Source organism: Euprymna scolopes, chromosome 23 (assembly GCF_053919585.1).
Source record: "Euprymna scolopes isolate OS-2025 chromosome 23, ASM5391958v1, whole genome shotgun sequence".
Classification (NCBI taxonomy): Eukaryota; Metazoa; Mollusca; class Cephalopoda; order Sepiida; family Sepiolidae; genus Euprymna; species Euprymna scolopes.
This window is the reverse complement of record NC_136504.1, coordinates 56,254,472-56,271,808: the sequence shown is the minus strand read 5'-3', so window position 1 is coordinate 56,271,808 and position 17,337 is coordinate 56,254,472. Positions and strand designations below refer to the sequence as shown.

General features: G+C 34.3%; 1 protein-coding gene across 1 annotated transcript in view; it reads right to left on the bottom strand.

Annotated features, from left to right (window-relative positions):
• LOC145245616 (uncharacterized) overlaps positions 1–14,665 on the bottom strand; it is a 125,553-nt gene extending 110,888 nt beyond the window's left edge. The window contains exons 1-3 of the mRNA XM_080107184.1: positions 14,524–14,665; positions 9,692–9,799; positions 3,515–3,622 (exon numbers count right to left, since the gene is read on the bottom strand). Coding sequence (XP_079963310.1) covers positions 3,515–3,622; positions 9,692–9,799; positions 14,524–14,665 — 358 coding nt within the window. The remainder of the gene's footprint in view (positions 1–3,514; positions 3,623–9,691; positions 9,800–14,523) is intronic.
• Positions 14,666–17,337: the final 2,672 nt, after the last annotated feature.

Sequence of the window (17,337 nt, the reverse complement as noted above, 5' to 3'; positions counted from 1 at the left end):
TCCGTTTAGAAGGTAGCTGAAAATAAGTTTGGATCATTCTCCCGCTCCAGAAAGTATCTAACTCCTGACTCAATACTTTACCTGTATAAGAGCTAAATACGCCTTAATGTGGAGTACTATTGCTACATCTGGATAGGAGCTGCTCAAAGCAATCCTTCCTGCCTTTACAGAGTACAAAACCGGTTTCAAAATCTGGTGGAAGGTCTCCTTTTTTCCTCCTTGCGATATCTTCCTCACACAAGCAAACATAGAGAGTCTTTCTCTGCTGTTATGTTTTTTTTCATGCCATGTGCTCGGCTGAGATTTAAATCTGTGTCAATCCCCCTGTAAAATATTCATAGCAAACACTCGTTTAGCTATAACCATTGCTAACAATTTATCTCACTCTTAATCTTTACCCTAAAATGAAACAAACATTGCATGAGCAGAGCTTCTTCCTAGAGCTACGCGTCTATGTGTTGGATATTATCAGGTGACACTGGAAAGAGAAAAATTTGATGGCTTGCACACACACACACACACACACACAGATGGATTCCATTTGAGAAATGCGAGACTTTCCAACATTGTCTAATGGAATGCATAATTTGACCAAGAGGTATTTCAGAGAATATCGGTCAAAGGATTGAAACAATAGACAATGGGAAATATAAAACATTCCAATAGGAAAGAAATGTTTATATAAATAAATGGACGCCAAAGAAAGTGGGCAGTCGGTCAGAGAGAAGCGAAAATGTCAAATTTCTTCATCGCTAACATCACCTTACGCGCTTTCAGAAATGGCAAAACACCAGTAATAACTTATAATCGAAAGCTGATTTTAGATGTGCAATAAAAACAATATACTTTTTTATAGATCAGCTGTGTTGTGTTTTATTTGCTGTCAGTGTGTATATATTTTGGAGCAGTGACACAAGCTGATGTTAACAATTATATATTTTGAACAATCGGCTGCAGCGAATGCATAATACGTGGAACACAATAAAACCAGGCTGCTTATCAACTGACTGTAACATGATAGTTTTCAAATCCAACGTAAACAAATTCTTGGTAACAATCAATTTCTACTTAATTTACAATAATACCGTCTATCACCGTGTTCACTCATGCTGTGACCCTGTAAGCATCCGGAAGAAAAAGACACAATTCGGTATTTTGTTGAAACAAATATATTGAACAGAAAACTAAATACAACAAATACAGAGTGTGGGTATACGTCACTACGACTGCCACACGTGCAAGATTCGTGAATTATACATGTGCTAAGAGACATCTCATTCGGTCTTTATAGTAAATAGAAGACTCCAGTTTTATTTGTAGGGTGGATACACCAAAACAACTCATTATCTGTTATCCTTGAGTGGCTTCTGGACCTTGATAAGCGATGACACCATTGTAAGCACATATATTCACACTAAATTAACAATGCAGTGTCCTCCGATAATACGTATTTATTAACACTCATCATTTTCGACAAGAATTTGTCCTGCAAACATAATCTGCTTCAAAGGGTCGATCGTGTAATAAAAAAAATGGGGAAGAAAGAATGAAAGGCTAAAATCGCGCCACCCAATTGGTTACATGGTTGAAAATCACATGAGCGACGCTGTTTCTCGCCGTTATATGCAAATAAGACAGGTGAATAAAAACGGGCGTGAAGCGAACAAGGGATGAGTTAGAAGGTCTGATACCGTACGTAGTTTTATGCAAGTTAACTTGAAAGAGTGTCAAGTTTGGAAGTTGAAACTTTTGACAGCAGTGTGTCGAATTTACCCAAGAAATTGTTAGTATAACCATAGCGCATTTTGGTATCAGATTATTATCATTATTATTATTATTATTATTATTATTATTATTATTATTATTATTATTATTATTATTATTGTTGTTGTTGTTATTATTACTATTATTATTATTATGTTGTTGTTGTTGTTGTCGTTGTTATTATTATTATTATTATTATTATTATTATTATTCATTTAATGGCAATAAGCTGAGACGTTATAACCTACGTTGTTGAATAGTAGCATGGCGGCTTTACCATGTAGCAAAATATACTTTAAAATACTGAATTTTTTAATATTATCACTGATTAAAAAATTAATTTATTGTATTAAGGGTCTACGTATATGTATGTATATATGTTCGTACAAATGTAAAAAACGACAAAATAAATACCTACAGCGTTGGTATCTTATTGATCGATGTGTCGCGGATGAATGATATCTAAAATTGAAAAAAGTACTATTCTTTTTTTTTATCCTAAACTGGCGCAGATTTGATTCGAAGGAGATTGGTTTTCCAGCTATATTATGAACTAAATGAGTAGAATTACCTCCAATCCTCGAGTCAAATTGTGCATGGTGTAATTAACAGAAATGACTGTGATAAAAACATGTAGACAATAAAGTTGTTTGGTCAATGATTAAGGCCATTTATTGTTCGTTTCTTTTTCAGGTCGTTATATTATTGATTGGGAATCCTACGTTACTACCAACGATTAAACTCGTTAGTACGTTTTAGCTAGTTTTACTTAGTACAACTTAGCTGCAAATAGAATTGCACCCAGACACTGGTGACATGAGTTGAAGCGGGCGCAACAGATCATACTGTAGACAAAACAGTCAAGAGAATATGAGGACATGACTTGACATTATCTTTTCAAGCAAGAGGAAAAAGACTGTTAAAATCAGTCTTTTTCGGAAAGCCATATGCATAATACATAGCCAAAGTTCACATTGAATGCATGATAACCCAGATCGGTAAAACAGAATCCTTCCTAAGGTTGAATGAAAGACAGGTGACTGTACTTACTTGTAGTGGCATTCACCCGGAGTGGGTTGAGCCAGCTTCAATGGTATTAACGGCATCGTGCGTTAAGGCCATTCATCCTCGTCGATCGGTAGGGAGCAGAGTCAACGGCATGAACTAGCCATTCACGATTCCAGCGTCGGTGATGGGTGATAAATCAGATTCGTGTCAAACATCCAAGATAAAACAGTCGAACGATGAGGATAAGATGAATGACGTCATGTTTTTGAACAAGAAAAAACTAATGTTCAGATCAGTTGTCTCTGGGAATATGTGAACGAGACAAGGCCAAATGATGTAGAAACTGGTAATCTCAGCGAATGTTAATCAAATAGCGTTGCCGGGTGCGTCACTCATTTCTTACATTAGTTAGTTAGTAAGTTTAAGGAGTAAATGATTTTTATAGTTATTAGTCGTTCTCTCTCTCTCTCTCTCTCTCTCTCTCTCTCTCTCTTTCTCTCTATATGAGTAGATTCTCTCCAATATAACCTTGAATAAACTCAACGAACGTCTTCCCTGAGACTTTCCTGCATGAGACGTTTTATTCGTTTAAGTTAAACAGATGACGAAGAACTGTTAGACAAGACGATCACGGTTAAACAAAAAAAAAACGCAGCAAAACTGAAGAGAAATAACGACTTAAATCTAGTTTATTGATTCTCATGGATGAAAATGTAACATATTTGCTTGAAGCAATACTCACATTGACATCTTGGTCCATTGTAACCAAGTGGACAAATGCATAGGTACATGTCGGGAAATCCTTTACACACGCCATTGTTCAGACAGGGGAACACCTCGCAATTAGAATCTGAACAAAAAGAATGAATCATGCATTCGATATTTTAAAGAAATTCATTTAATCAGTATTTCAATGAATAAAGACAATATGAGGATTTTCCATAGACAAGAAAACAAATGAGAGGTGTAAAAATAAATATCCAACAAATAAATGTCACCAAAAGCAAAATAAGTTACTCTTCTACCTACCTGGATAATTTGCTTTTTTTAGTTTTAACTTATTTTAAAGTGATTATTTATTTTAAAATTAAAACAGCGCCAAGTCTGTGGAGTTAGAACGCGGGAAAAAACTGATGCTTCCGGTATAGTCACTTGTACCCTCGATAATCGCTAAAAATCGAAAATTAAACAAAATGCTGGTAGAAAAGTACATTTTCTGCATGATTGGATGAATTTCTATTAATATTTTCTTTAGAATCCTTCCTAATAAACAAGTTTGCTTGTTATTTTTATAGAACGAGTTTTCATTTTTAATATAATTTGTTGCTAAAAAAGTTTGAAAGTGAGGATTGCTTTTAAATTTACGATTTATTAACTTTTCCCGATCTACTGTGAAACTTTGTTTGGGATGTGTCACTATTTAATCGCTTTTATGTGGGGGCTAAGGAAAAAGGAAAGTACTGGCATGGATAATAATATTTGCCAGAGAACAGTGTAAGTTTACTTTTGGGTGGAAGCGAGGGACTCCAATGCCAGAGTTACCTTGTGTGTTCACGAGACGAATCACGTTTTCTATTTGCGGTAAATTGGTAGGATATTTGCCTGTGGATGGCTCCGATAGGCAACAGGAGTACTAAAATGACTAGTGACTGTGGTTACAAAAGGATGGGACAACAGGAGCACCAAAAATGATTGTGGTAACAAACAGGAGTACTAACAACAGGAGTATGTTAGGAGTACTAACAATAGGAGTACGTGGTAACGAACAGGACTACTAAAATGCATGTTGCTACAAAAGGATAGGACGACATACTGGATGGCGATTTTCTCCAGCAAATGATGACCGAAACGTTGACTAGAGTATGTAGGAACGACTCTATTCAGGGCGAGTGGCATGTATCCGGACACGAACTAATTGCATAGGTTGACACAAGTTCATTGGCTACAGGTGTAGTGTTGAAACGATTGGGTGCTTTTGTTGAATATGTGTGCTGGCTTTGTCCGAAAAAATGATTAACCTTCTTCGTTCTACTGTGAAACGTTGTTTAGGATGTCTCACCATTTAATCGCTTTCATGTTGGGGCGGAGACAAAAGGGACAAGTATTCGCTCGGATAATGTCTACCAGAGAACAGTGTAGGTTTACGTATTATTCGAACTTCTTCTCATCATAATGTTTCGAGTACGAATGCATGATACCCCAGATCGGTAAAACAGAATCCTTCCTAAGGGTTTAATGAAATATGAATGACTGTACTTACTTGTATGGCATTCAATCGGGGTGCGTTGAACCGGCTTCAGTGGTGTTAACCGCATCATGCGTTAAGGCCATCCACCCTCGTTCTCAGGTGTACTGGGGAATATGTACAGAATTTCGAATGGAAGTCTTTATTTAACCCACGAGAGTAGCGTTTTCTCGCTCCCTCGGCCATAACCGTGTAAGAGTCTTATGTAATCCGTATTGTATTCTCAGTATCGGCCGCCGACGGAAGCAAAGCATGCTAATCCGTGACGTGCAGAGAACTTTTTAGGGGCAAGTGCTCAAGTGAAAAAAAAACGGTGCCTTAGTGGGGCACAAACCCATAAGACATTCCTCTGAAAAGGGCACTTTTAAAATAGGAATAAAATGGACAGGTGCTTGGGCACCTCTAGCACCTGCCCTGCATGTCTCTACTACCCCTGTGGAAAATAAAGGGTCTTGTTTGAGATTTTGTGCAGATTTCCTAGTCTGACAAAAAAGATCCCCGAGTTCGAAAGCATGCACCTGAAAAAATTACGAGAGTTACATCGTACAAATGCTGTGCAAATAACACTGGAGATGAGAATAGTAGTTCAACGAATCCAAATAATAATGAATAATTAATCCTCATCTCAAAACTTCAGAAACACAACGTCATTTTATTTTTGTTTTTTGTTCGTTAATTAATAATCTTTCTGTTGTTAATGTTTGTTTTTTTTAAGTTATTTGTTAATCGGCATTATTTCGTTGTAAAAGGTTATCAATATTATTTTTATTAACATTGGGGTTTGTTTTACAATCCACAGAAGTACGAAACAGTGGTCAAAATTTCAAATATATAGCAAATAAATGTTAGCAAAAGCAAGATAAGTTATGCTTCTACCTGTCTGGAATTTTTTAGTGGTTATCCTCATTTTAAAGCGTTTAATTCGTTCGAAAAAATGTGTGTCGAGCGATAGGTGCAAACAAGAAAAATGGCCGCGAAACTGACACCTAAATATGTGAAGGTTTGATAATGGCATAAAATAAAACAATTATACAAAATTGTGTTAGAAATCCAAAAAGTGTCACTGTAACATATAACTTATCTTGCCTTTTCTAATATTTACTTGTTACATATTTTAATTTTTTACCACTTTTTTCGTACCTTTGTGGATTGTAAAAAAAAAAAAACCCTAACATTGTTTCAATTTATTTTTTCGATTTTTGTTCGTTAAAAAAGATTTATTATATTGTTGAACAAAAATAAAATGTAATAAACTGTTTATTAAATAAACTTTATATGATGTACAATAATGTCTATTATGTATAAATACTTCTTTAGTTTAATGAAAATTATACATTGTAATTGGCCATTTGTCGGATTTAGTGAAGAGATTACAGTTATTTTTTTTAGATATTTATCTCATGGTAGAACTGCGTCTAATGTTTACACTAATATAAACTAAATTAGTAATTAAACTATTAAATCTAAAATTATCTAATTGTTTACTGTTGAGTTTAAACGTTGTCTGATGAATACGCAACTGAACAGAACAAAGTTATTTATTTTATTTATAAAAGCTAAATATTGACTTTACAATAAATATGACCTTGGTTAGATGTTAACTATTATATATGTCCCCCCCCTCTCTCTCTCTCTCTCTCTCTCTCTCTCTCTCTCTCTCTCTCTCTCTCTCTCTCTCTCTCTCTGAGTTCTTTTCCTAAGGATTCCTAAAAAGCTGGGCCGATTTTTTTGCGAAATTTCACACAAATGTACTTCATGTGCAATGTTTTTTAGATAGGTTTTGTATCGGAATGTCTTTGAAAATCGATAATCGAAAAAAGGCGATTTGGACTAAAGTTAACGCCTCATACAGCCTAACATCACAAGTGCATATGAAAAGTTTTATTACCGCATAAGCAGAAAGCATATAAAATCAACACTAGACTCTTTGTTATGACAGGGGCGCGTTCGAAATGAATGTTTCTATTTAGAGCACAATTGAACCCTGGGACCTGATATTTACATTTTAAACTTTATTTCAAGCCATTGTATAAAAAGAATTTAATAAAATCAACAGTAGGTTCTCTACTGTGCAATGTAGACTTCAGTGCATTGTGAACTACGGGAAGGATTGAAAATTTTGGGATTTTACCTATTTCGAGGAAAATAAAATATAGTAGGTTGTAATATTCGTTGATCTTCATTCATTCCAGGGCAACGTCGGGTCTCCCTTTAGTATGATATATTTTAGATAATAGTGCCCTACATGGAATCTCTTCGTTCAAACTCCTCAGCTTAAAATTCACAGGCAACATCAATTTCAAAAAATACAAATGCAAAAGAGGTCGATTCTGTTTCTTTCTGCCGTGTTAGCAAAGTACTCAATACTGCATCCCTGTGCTAGTTGTCTAAGTACTTTAATCGAATGTGCTCTGACGAACTCGTAGCACTTGCGCTGCCTCGGCGTAAATACCCCCGGCTAACCCAACAAGAAACAAAACCTTGCCCCTTCAATATAGAGATACCTAGAGATTCTATTTTAATAGTTTCTTTCCACGAGCTGCTAAACATTTGAATTACTTCCGGTATCCTGCTTCCATGGCTGCAGAAATTTAAATTTACTATGGACGGACATCTCGCTGTGCAACTTCCTACATAGTTGTAAATTTAGTCCCAGCAGTAGCCCCTTACGTCCAAATGGCAATATTCCTTGTTTTGGGTGAATACGAATAAACAAAGAATCAGAAATCAAGAGGCTGCGCATTCAAGATAAAATTTGCGCATAATGGTAAGGAACAAATTCAATGCACACAATTACACTCTTGGCAGTAAGTTAATGGCTTACTATTGAAAGGCTTAGATAAATTTATATGCAACGTGGCCGTTACTGTTAATGTATCGTTACAATTCAAACGTCTCGACCCAAACGCTGTCTGGCACCACAGTTAAGGAACAAACGAATAAAAAAGGAAAGAAACATCAATACATTCAAGATAAAATTTACACATTATGGTAAAAAGCAAAACAGTTCAGACAAAAAGTTATAATGCACTTCCGGCGATAAGTTAGTGATTCTATTGTAAATAAGCTCTATTGCAAGTCTCATTTATATTTACATAAGTTCATACATCATCAAACAAATAGAATTTCAGCAAATTTCACAATAATTTTTAAGAGGGTTCTAACAACTCTTGGAGAGAAGTTGATAAATATAGAGAAATTTTATCTTTTCGTCAGAATAATTATCCAGTTAGCAGTACTATTATGTAGTATCTTATCAGTTTTCAAAATAAAATATTAAGAGGACCTAATGGAATAAACTGATCGGATAATCACATATATATAATCACACACACACACACACACACACACACACACACACATATATATATATATATATACACACACACACACACATATATATATACATACACACATATATATGTATATATATATATATATGGATCGATAATGAGTAAGTGGCAAATGGTAAAAAGATGGAGAAAGTGCTCAATACTGCTGTAGAGCAAAATATGCTTTTATTCCCTTGTTTAATCTGGTTGGTTACACATGTTTCGATTACCGAGTCTTGTTAACGATCCTATAATTTCATCAGATTTCACAGAAATAAATATTTATTTTAGCCGATCATAAATATTTATTTCTGTAAGTCTGATGAAATTATAGGATCGTATACACTATATATATATATATATATATATATATATATATATATATATATATATATATATATATCCCAGCTATGGAAAAATAGCTTCAAATAGCTTGGTACGGGAATAAACCCTGACAAAAATCCGGTTTGGAATCTCGACAGGCGGATTACGAACCACTACAATACTTTTCCGGCAACTCCTGCAGCTGTGCTGGCTCCGACCGCAATGGCTTGCCCTTTCGTCGGATTTTTCTGCTACGCCTACAGAAAGACGGTGGGAGTCTGGTATCTGGGTTAACCCAGGTCTCCTTATCACCCGCTTAGACCTGTATCTGGCGAGGCAACTCTAGCTTCCAATGTATATCCATAGCAGATGCTGTAGTGCATCAGATGCTGAATGCCATTGTCTCCTAAGACAGAAGGTTGTCATCATTATCATCAATACAGTTGTGGTGTAAACAAAACCTACGTTTATATTTTGTAATTAAACAGTTAAATGTGCTATAATTAGGGCTAGGACAACAGTATATTATTTTCATTGTTTTGACTCTCGAGTGTGTATTATCCGTTAATATCTTATATGCTTTTATAAAGAGTGATGTGATTCTCAGCTGATAAACTGTGTCTAACTGTGTCGGTTATATACTCGAGAGTCAAAACAATGAAAAGAATATGCTGTGTCATAGTCCTAGTTAGAAGGTTGGTTGATTGTTTTACGGCATATCAACCCTTTTCAGGTTATTTAATGCCGAGTTCAGTGATTTTGAAGAAAATTTCTTTTATAGAACATGTTTTTTTTTTAAAGTTGATTTCTATTTAACCCATAGTTGGGACTCAAACAGGTACTACCATACTGGGTCAAAGTGGACCTGGGAGCAATGGCAATTAAAAGGTGGCTCCACGCTCTCCAAATTCCGCAAGCTGGCGCTTCACCATCGGATATAGTTTAAGGTCATATCCAGGACCCCTAGTTATAATAAATGTTATGAAAATTATAGAGTTGAAGTTTAAACAAAACTTACGTTGACATCTTTGTCCAAAGTAACCTTCTCTACACTCGCATGTGAATGTAGGTCCATTCGTTATACAAATGCCGCCATTGAAACAGGCGCCAATCCAGCAAGAGCTTACTGAAGAAAAATAAACAAAAGCGTTACATTAATATCGAAAAAAAAGGTTATTTCATACATTATTTAATACATTATTTAATACATGATTTAGTACAGTATCTAATACATTATTTAATACATTATTTAATACATTATTCATTGCATTATTTAATACATTATTTAATACATTATTCAGTACATTATTTAATACATTATTAAATACATTATTTAGTACATTATTTAATGCATTATTTAATACATTATTTAGTACATTATTTAGTACATTATTTAATATATTATTTAGTACATTATTTAATACATTATTTATTATATTATTTAATACATTATTTAATACATTATTTAATACATTATTTAGCACATTATTTAACACATTATTTTATATATTATTTAATACATTATTTAATACATTATTTTGTAAATAAGTTAATACATTATTTAATACATTATTTAGTACATTATTTAGTACATTATTTAACACATTATGTAATACATTATTTAATATATTATTTAATACATTTTTTGATAAATTATTTAGTACATTATTAAGTACATTATTTAATACATTATTTAATACATTATTTAGTACATTATTTAGTACATTATTTAATACATTTTAATACATTATTAAATACATTATTAATACATTATTAATACATTATTTAGTACATTATTTAATACATTATTTTATACATTATTTTATACCTTATTTAATACATTATTTAATTCATTAATCATACGTTATTTAGCATATTATTTAATCCATTATTTAATCCATTATTTAATCCATTATTTAATGCATTATTAAATACATTATTTAATATATTATTAAATACATTATTTAATACATTATTTAATGCATTATTTAATGCATTATTTAATACATTATTTAATACATTATTTAGTACATTATTTAATACATTATTTAATACATTATTTAATACATTATTTAATACATTATTTAGTACATTATTTAATACATTATTTAATGTACACATGATATCTAAATATTGATACGAACATGGGTGGAAAAAAGACCGGCATTCATGGGATGCCGTTTAGACTTGCAAAACACTTTATTTATTATAGGTAACGTCAGCAAAATCACATATATAATCTATTAATAAGGCATTAAACGCCACTTTTAATCTTATGTTTGATTTTTCGCGGTACCAACGACTGGATATTTATTTAGGAAATACTCTATTTTTTTAACTATATAAAAGGAAATACTCTATTTTTTTAACTATATAAAAAAAAAAAAAAATGCTTCGCTCCAAATTGCATAAGAATCGGTAGGGATTTGGTTGTTAGTTATTTTGGTTTACGGCATATCAATCGTTTTCTGCTTATTTAATACCGAATCTATTAATTTTTATAAAGGTTTAAAGTTATTTATATATTCAAATATTTTCTTATAATGTTTGGTTTGGTTGTTTTGCTTTACGGCATAACAACCCTTCTTAGGTTTTTTAATGCCGAACCTTGTTATTCTGGGAATAGCATTCATGTTGCATCTGATTATTTTGTAGAAGGTTTTTTTTCCATGCCCTCCAGAGCATGAAGGAATTTTGCAATGGGAGAGAGAAAAGGGTTACAGTAATAATGTTTGGTGCATTTTAAGTTGGGAAACCAGTCAGGAAGTGAGGTGGGGGAATAAAAAGAGAAAGAGGAAATGGAAAGAAGAAAAAAGGAGGGAAAGGTGGGTTGTTGTTGTTGTTGTTGTTGTTGTTGTTGTTGTTGTTGGGGGGGGTTAGGTGCAGAACATAATTAAGTTTTGCAAAAGGAAGTAGAAAAACAAGAAGTGTCAATGTTGTGCGCATTTCGTCTCAAGAATGCAATATCTTCAGACAGCCTGATCTGGTAGCACCAGAGTTTAGTTAGTAATTTTTGGTAAGAAAATTTATACTTCACGTTTTTTGTCAAATATTTATCCATGGAGATTGGTTTGGTTACTCGGTAGAAGAAAACTGTTTGTTCTGTTTTGTTTGTTTTGTTTGTTTGTTTTTTTTACTTTACAGAACATGACTGAGTTTTGTAAAAAGAAAGACACAAACAATTAGATCAATGTTAGGTTTTCTGTTTCTTGATAGAAGGGAACATTCGAAAAATAACGTTATACCTGCTGAACTGAAGGAATAAAATATTATTTCTTACAGTGTGATTTTATTGTGTATTGAACTATGTAGCACAATATTACTTTCTGAGTATTCATTAACACTTATCAATTTATCTCATTTGGGGTCAGTTCTATATTTGAAATACGATGGACACTATTTTCATAAAATGTTAATTAACTCATATTTTCTGGGTGTTATTGGTTTATCTATCTAAAACCTATTCTTTGCGCTACCCCGAAAAATATCAGTTTTATCAAACTATATTTGTTGATTAAATACATTTCTAATCCCCTGGAATTTGCACGGGTCTTTCTAGTACTATAATTACACAGTGCAGCAATAAAACACTATTATAATAAACCAACACTACAATAAAACACTATTATAATAAACCAACACTACAATAAAACGCTACTACAATAGAATAATTTTATAATAAAACAATATTAGGTACTTGTGCAGAATTGACTTTGCTCGGAACATGGCGTCAATTACTGGCTTTTGCCAAGCATCGTCGATTATCAAAGCGTAATAAACGCTATTCAAGGAAAATACTAAAAACCTTTGAATATAACAAAATCACCAGAAAAAAATCATGAAAATAAAAAAAGAAACAACGACCTACCGTTTTATTATTGTAAGAATTTTTTTAAGTAAAAAACACAAAAACAACAACAATAAAAACAAACAAGTAGGTTGTATTTTTTAAAACATTTTCTGTCCCAACAAAATATAACAAAGTAAAAAAAGATAAGCAATTTTCTTTTGTTTTCCATGTTTTTCAACGAAAGTTATAAAATAAGTACTTTTTGTGTGTTTTTCATGTGTTATTTCTTTTCCATTATTTTCTTTGTTCTTTTTTATATTTATGTAAAGTAAACATCTTTTTCTTTTAATGAACAAGTTTTTTCATGTAGAGTGGAACTGGGAAACCTATTTTTTTTTTTTTTTTTTTTTTTTGCCGGCATATCTCCTTAGGCTTAGATAGGCTTCTCTACGGTCGCATCAGACGATATCAAAGTGGGGTAAGAAGAGACAGCGGATGCGGAAGAAACTTCATCAACCGAGTAACTTTTCGATAAATGGTTTAAGATGGATACAAACGGATCATTAACAAATTTATGTCTTCACATAAACTCGAAAAGATAATTGTCGAAAAGCTCCCAGCTAGTCCTGCATTCTTTTTTAATCCCTTGTTTAGCTTCCTTCCACATCTGCTCCACATGATTTGTGATCACCTTGGTGTCAGAGTCGACGGAGTAAAAACTGTGGTTCACCGTTAAATGGTGAAACCCTTCTTCTCTCACTCTGCTATAAGATTTCCAGCAGTCTGACACAACCGTGGTCCCCGGCAAAATAGGAAAGAGGGTTTCAGCATTCCTATTTGGGACCGTGACGAGGAAACCTTCATGACGCCATGTTCCGAGCAAAGCTGAGCAGACGGTGAATTACGTATGGTTCAAATTCAGCACAAGCACCCAATATTACAATGCAACATTAGACAATAAAACAATGTATATTTGTATCATTCAACTTTCCAATGGATTAAATAGATATTAGTGAAATACTGCTTCTTTCTTAGAAGTGCACGCCTGTGGAACTCTGTTCCGTTTGTCTGATTCCCAGCTGACTACAACCTGGATGTCTTCAAATCCAACATAAACAAATTCCTGGTGAACCGCCCCCTTAAGTAAGACAATTTATCAACTCTTCAATACTAACGTTCTGTACACGCAATAACCCTTATCCCCGAGTGGCTTTCGGGCCTTGATAAGTGGTAACTACCTTGTAAAAAAAAAAGACAAGAGTTTTAACACTACGAACGCTTAATTAAGAGTTCATATCTTTGAAACAATACTTACTTTCGCAATATGTTCCGGTGTAAGCCCACGGACAACGGCATGCGTATCCGTTTCCAATTCTTCCACAAATTCCGCCATTTACACATTCATATTGGCAATATGAATAAAATAAATAAACACAAGTGTTGCTGTAATATTATTAAAAGATCCCTTAATCAATATTTCAACGAATAAGAAAATAAGAAAATGTTTCAATCTTGGAACGAACGGGGAAAGCGCTACGGTCTTTTGAAGATGTCTAAATCGACTAAAGACCTCGTTGACTATTTGTGACGTTAGCTGACGTCACATATAATTGATCCGCTAATCGACCATTTTTATTCACCTTTAAATTTACGCGGTCTCGCCTATTGGCCATTTCTTCAAGAAACATTCACCTTTGTTGGCGCCACGCTTTTCTTTCCACGGTAAAGTGTATACGAATCGCGTTATGCAGGTAGTAGAGTAACGTGGTCATTATTCTTCGTCAACGGTTTTGTTACATTTTAACACTCGGACCCAACACGTTGTGTCTGAGACAGTCGCAAGGAAACAAACAAAAGGATTCGACTCGGCTTTTTGTTTGTCTTTCTTCCAGGTATAACAAAAGGCATTTATTACTATTACTTTCAAACAACGCCTACATATTGTTTTTTACAGTTCCTCTTGCCCCGACATGTGCTTAATCAAACTTTAGCGTGTCGAACACGTGCTTTAAAGGTGTCTCACGCCACCACATGGCCACATGTCTATCTTACCCCTTCACGCCTTGCTGGTTTTCCGCCGTCCACGCGCTTGTCGTCCATGTGTAATTGCCGTCGCTTGCTGTCCACGTGTGCCCCTTTTCCACTGCTTTTCTTTTCTTTCTCTTTCTCCGCTGTGATGTCACCGCGCACGGGTTCGGTCATTTGTAGATATAGTAAGTCAACACTTACCACACCATTGTTTTCATTATTATTTTACGCATTAATCTCTATTTTATATTTATAGGTAGAAATGCTAACCAGCGTTGCCCGGCACGATAAAAAACAAAAATACGAGAGGGTGAAAAGTGCGTGTAACATCGTTATATTAAAATTTCTCTCTTTCAGATCGACTTTCTATCATTCTCACTTTTTCACTCGCCCCTTCCCTATCGCTCTTTCACCTCTGATAAGTCCATTTTCCTATTGTAAATAAGAATATAACTCATTCATCTCTGCCGAATAAAACAGGTATCTTAGAAAATGTCGGAAAAAACGACCATATGACGTAGAATCAGGTAGAATCGAATTATGTTACTTCCTTGAGGATTATGGAGAGAGTAGCGGACTTTCTAGAAAAAAATGACGTTATTAAGACGATATATATGTCTTCAGGCTTGGTTGGTTGTTTTTGTTTTACGGCATATCAACCCTTTTCGGGTTATTTAATGCCGAATCCAAAGATTTTGAAGAAAAAATTGTTTTAATAGAATATATTTGTTGTTTTCACGTCGATTTCTATTTAACCCATAGTTGGGACCCTAACAGGTACTACCACTCCGGGTCAGAGTGGACCTGGGAGCAATGGTAATTAAAGGGTGGCTCTACACTCCCCAAAGCCCACAAGTCGGGGCCTCACCACTGGATATAGTTTAAGGTCATATCCAGGACCCCCATTGAGGGACTTTTACTGCAGGGGGGTAGTCGGCGTATTCTAATGCCCCACCGACAGGGTCGATGTCTTCAGGGAGCATGAAAAGATGTATATTATTGAACCCATACTTGTATCCCGGGAAAACTGTGAAAATTATTGTTGGGTCTCCCATCGTCCTGTCATTAAGCAAGGTGCAGAAGTCACCACAATAATTCGCCCAATTTTCTAATTGTTCGCTTAAAATATTGTGAGGTTGTTTCTCCGAATGATGCTGCATATGTCAATTATACAGCCAGACTATTGAACCTGTTAGTAGCATTTAGGAAAAACGATTATGTGCACCTGAGAGAGCCTTTTTACAAATTCGGTTAAGTGCTGAATAGGAGAAAAATGTATTTTGCGTTTTTCTAAAGGATGGTCATCGTCTGAGTGCCATAAGGTACAAATCTATTTTCTTTGGCTTTAATATCAGTCCATTCATTTGGAGTTTTATACTCAAGCATCATGCGGAACAGTTCCTTTGTGATGACTCGTTTGCTGTTCTTTCCAGCAATTTTTATGTTGATAACCTGGTCAAGCCTAATGGTGATTTTGATTTGCTCAGGTTTTATTATAGTTCTGTTTGTGACCGACTGAAAGAAGCTGGATTTAAATTGCAGTCTTGTAACTCCAATACTGAGAGTTTGCAGGAAGAACCTATTAAGGACGTGAGTGCTTCCAAAAAGGTGCTCGAATATGTGTATTTTCCTCAGCAAGATTCGGTTGATCTTGTACCCACAATGATTGATCCTGATGCTGACAATATTACTGGGCAATATTTTACCGCAGTTTTCCAAATTCTATGACTATTGTCCTTGTGTCTCCCCCGGACTATTCGGGGAAAATTCTAATCAATAATATCTAGAAAATGAAATTATCTTGGGACTGGAAAGTTCCTGGGGAACTCCATCATGATTGGAGGTCATTTGCTGGAGAGTTAAGTCGATTTAACGAAGTGAAGTTCTTAATGCGGCTTTCGAAAAAAGAAGTGAAGTTCCATAGAAAATGCTAAAGGGAAAGTATCCCTTCTCAGTTCTTGTGCTTCTGCGATCTCTCGACAGGAGCCTTTGGCTTTTCTTTGAATGTGAAAGAAGGAAATGAATGTCTATTGATGTTTGCGAAGATTAAGGGGGTTTCTCTCAAGACAAAATCCTTAATAACTCTGGAATTTTAGCTATATTCTTGGCCTGTAAGATACTTTCCAATAATTTGAAATCTATGAGTTCAATCGTTATTTAGTCACTCATCTAATTACTGATACCGGTTATTTTATCTTTGGCCGTAAACAGAAAATCATTTAAGGACAATTTATTTTTCGAAAAGCCGCATTAAGGACTTTAGAAAAATGGTTGAGGAGTTGAAGAATGAATTCAACACGCCAATCCTTTACAAATATGTTCATACATCGGAGAATCCTGCAGACCTATTTACTTTAGATGTATCCTCTTCTAGGTTCTGCCAGCCTCATGATTTATGGGTCCATGCAAGACCGTCTTAAAAGACAAGATGGCCGGTGGGCAAAAATAATTTAATCTGCTGACGTCATCACGGATAGTCCATTAGTTGCTTGACACCGGTAATCACTGGTAGTCACTCGTGGATATCTCCATTCAGCAAAGTAAGTTTTAACGTGCTCCTCCCTGTATTAAACACGATGTAACTATAATTTAATTCAATATTATCATCCTAAGTTTTTTACCATTCAAAAGAAGAAGCTTCAAATAAATGGCTAATTTAAAATTTTCAGCATACAAAACTAATGAAAATGCGACACAACATCGACTCTTTAAAACACGTTCTTTTGAAGAGATGATTTTTTTAAGCTGTTGACACACATGTTTTAAAAATCTAGCAAAAATTTATTTTCCTGACATTTTTCAATATTTAAAAATAAATTATGCCGGCTGATAAAATTTTAAAACTT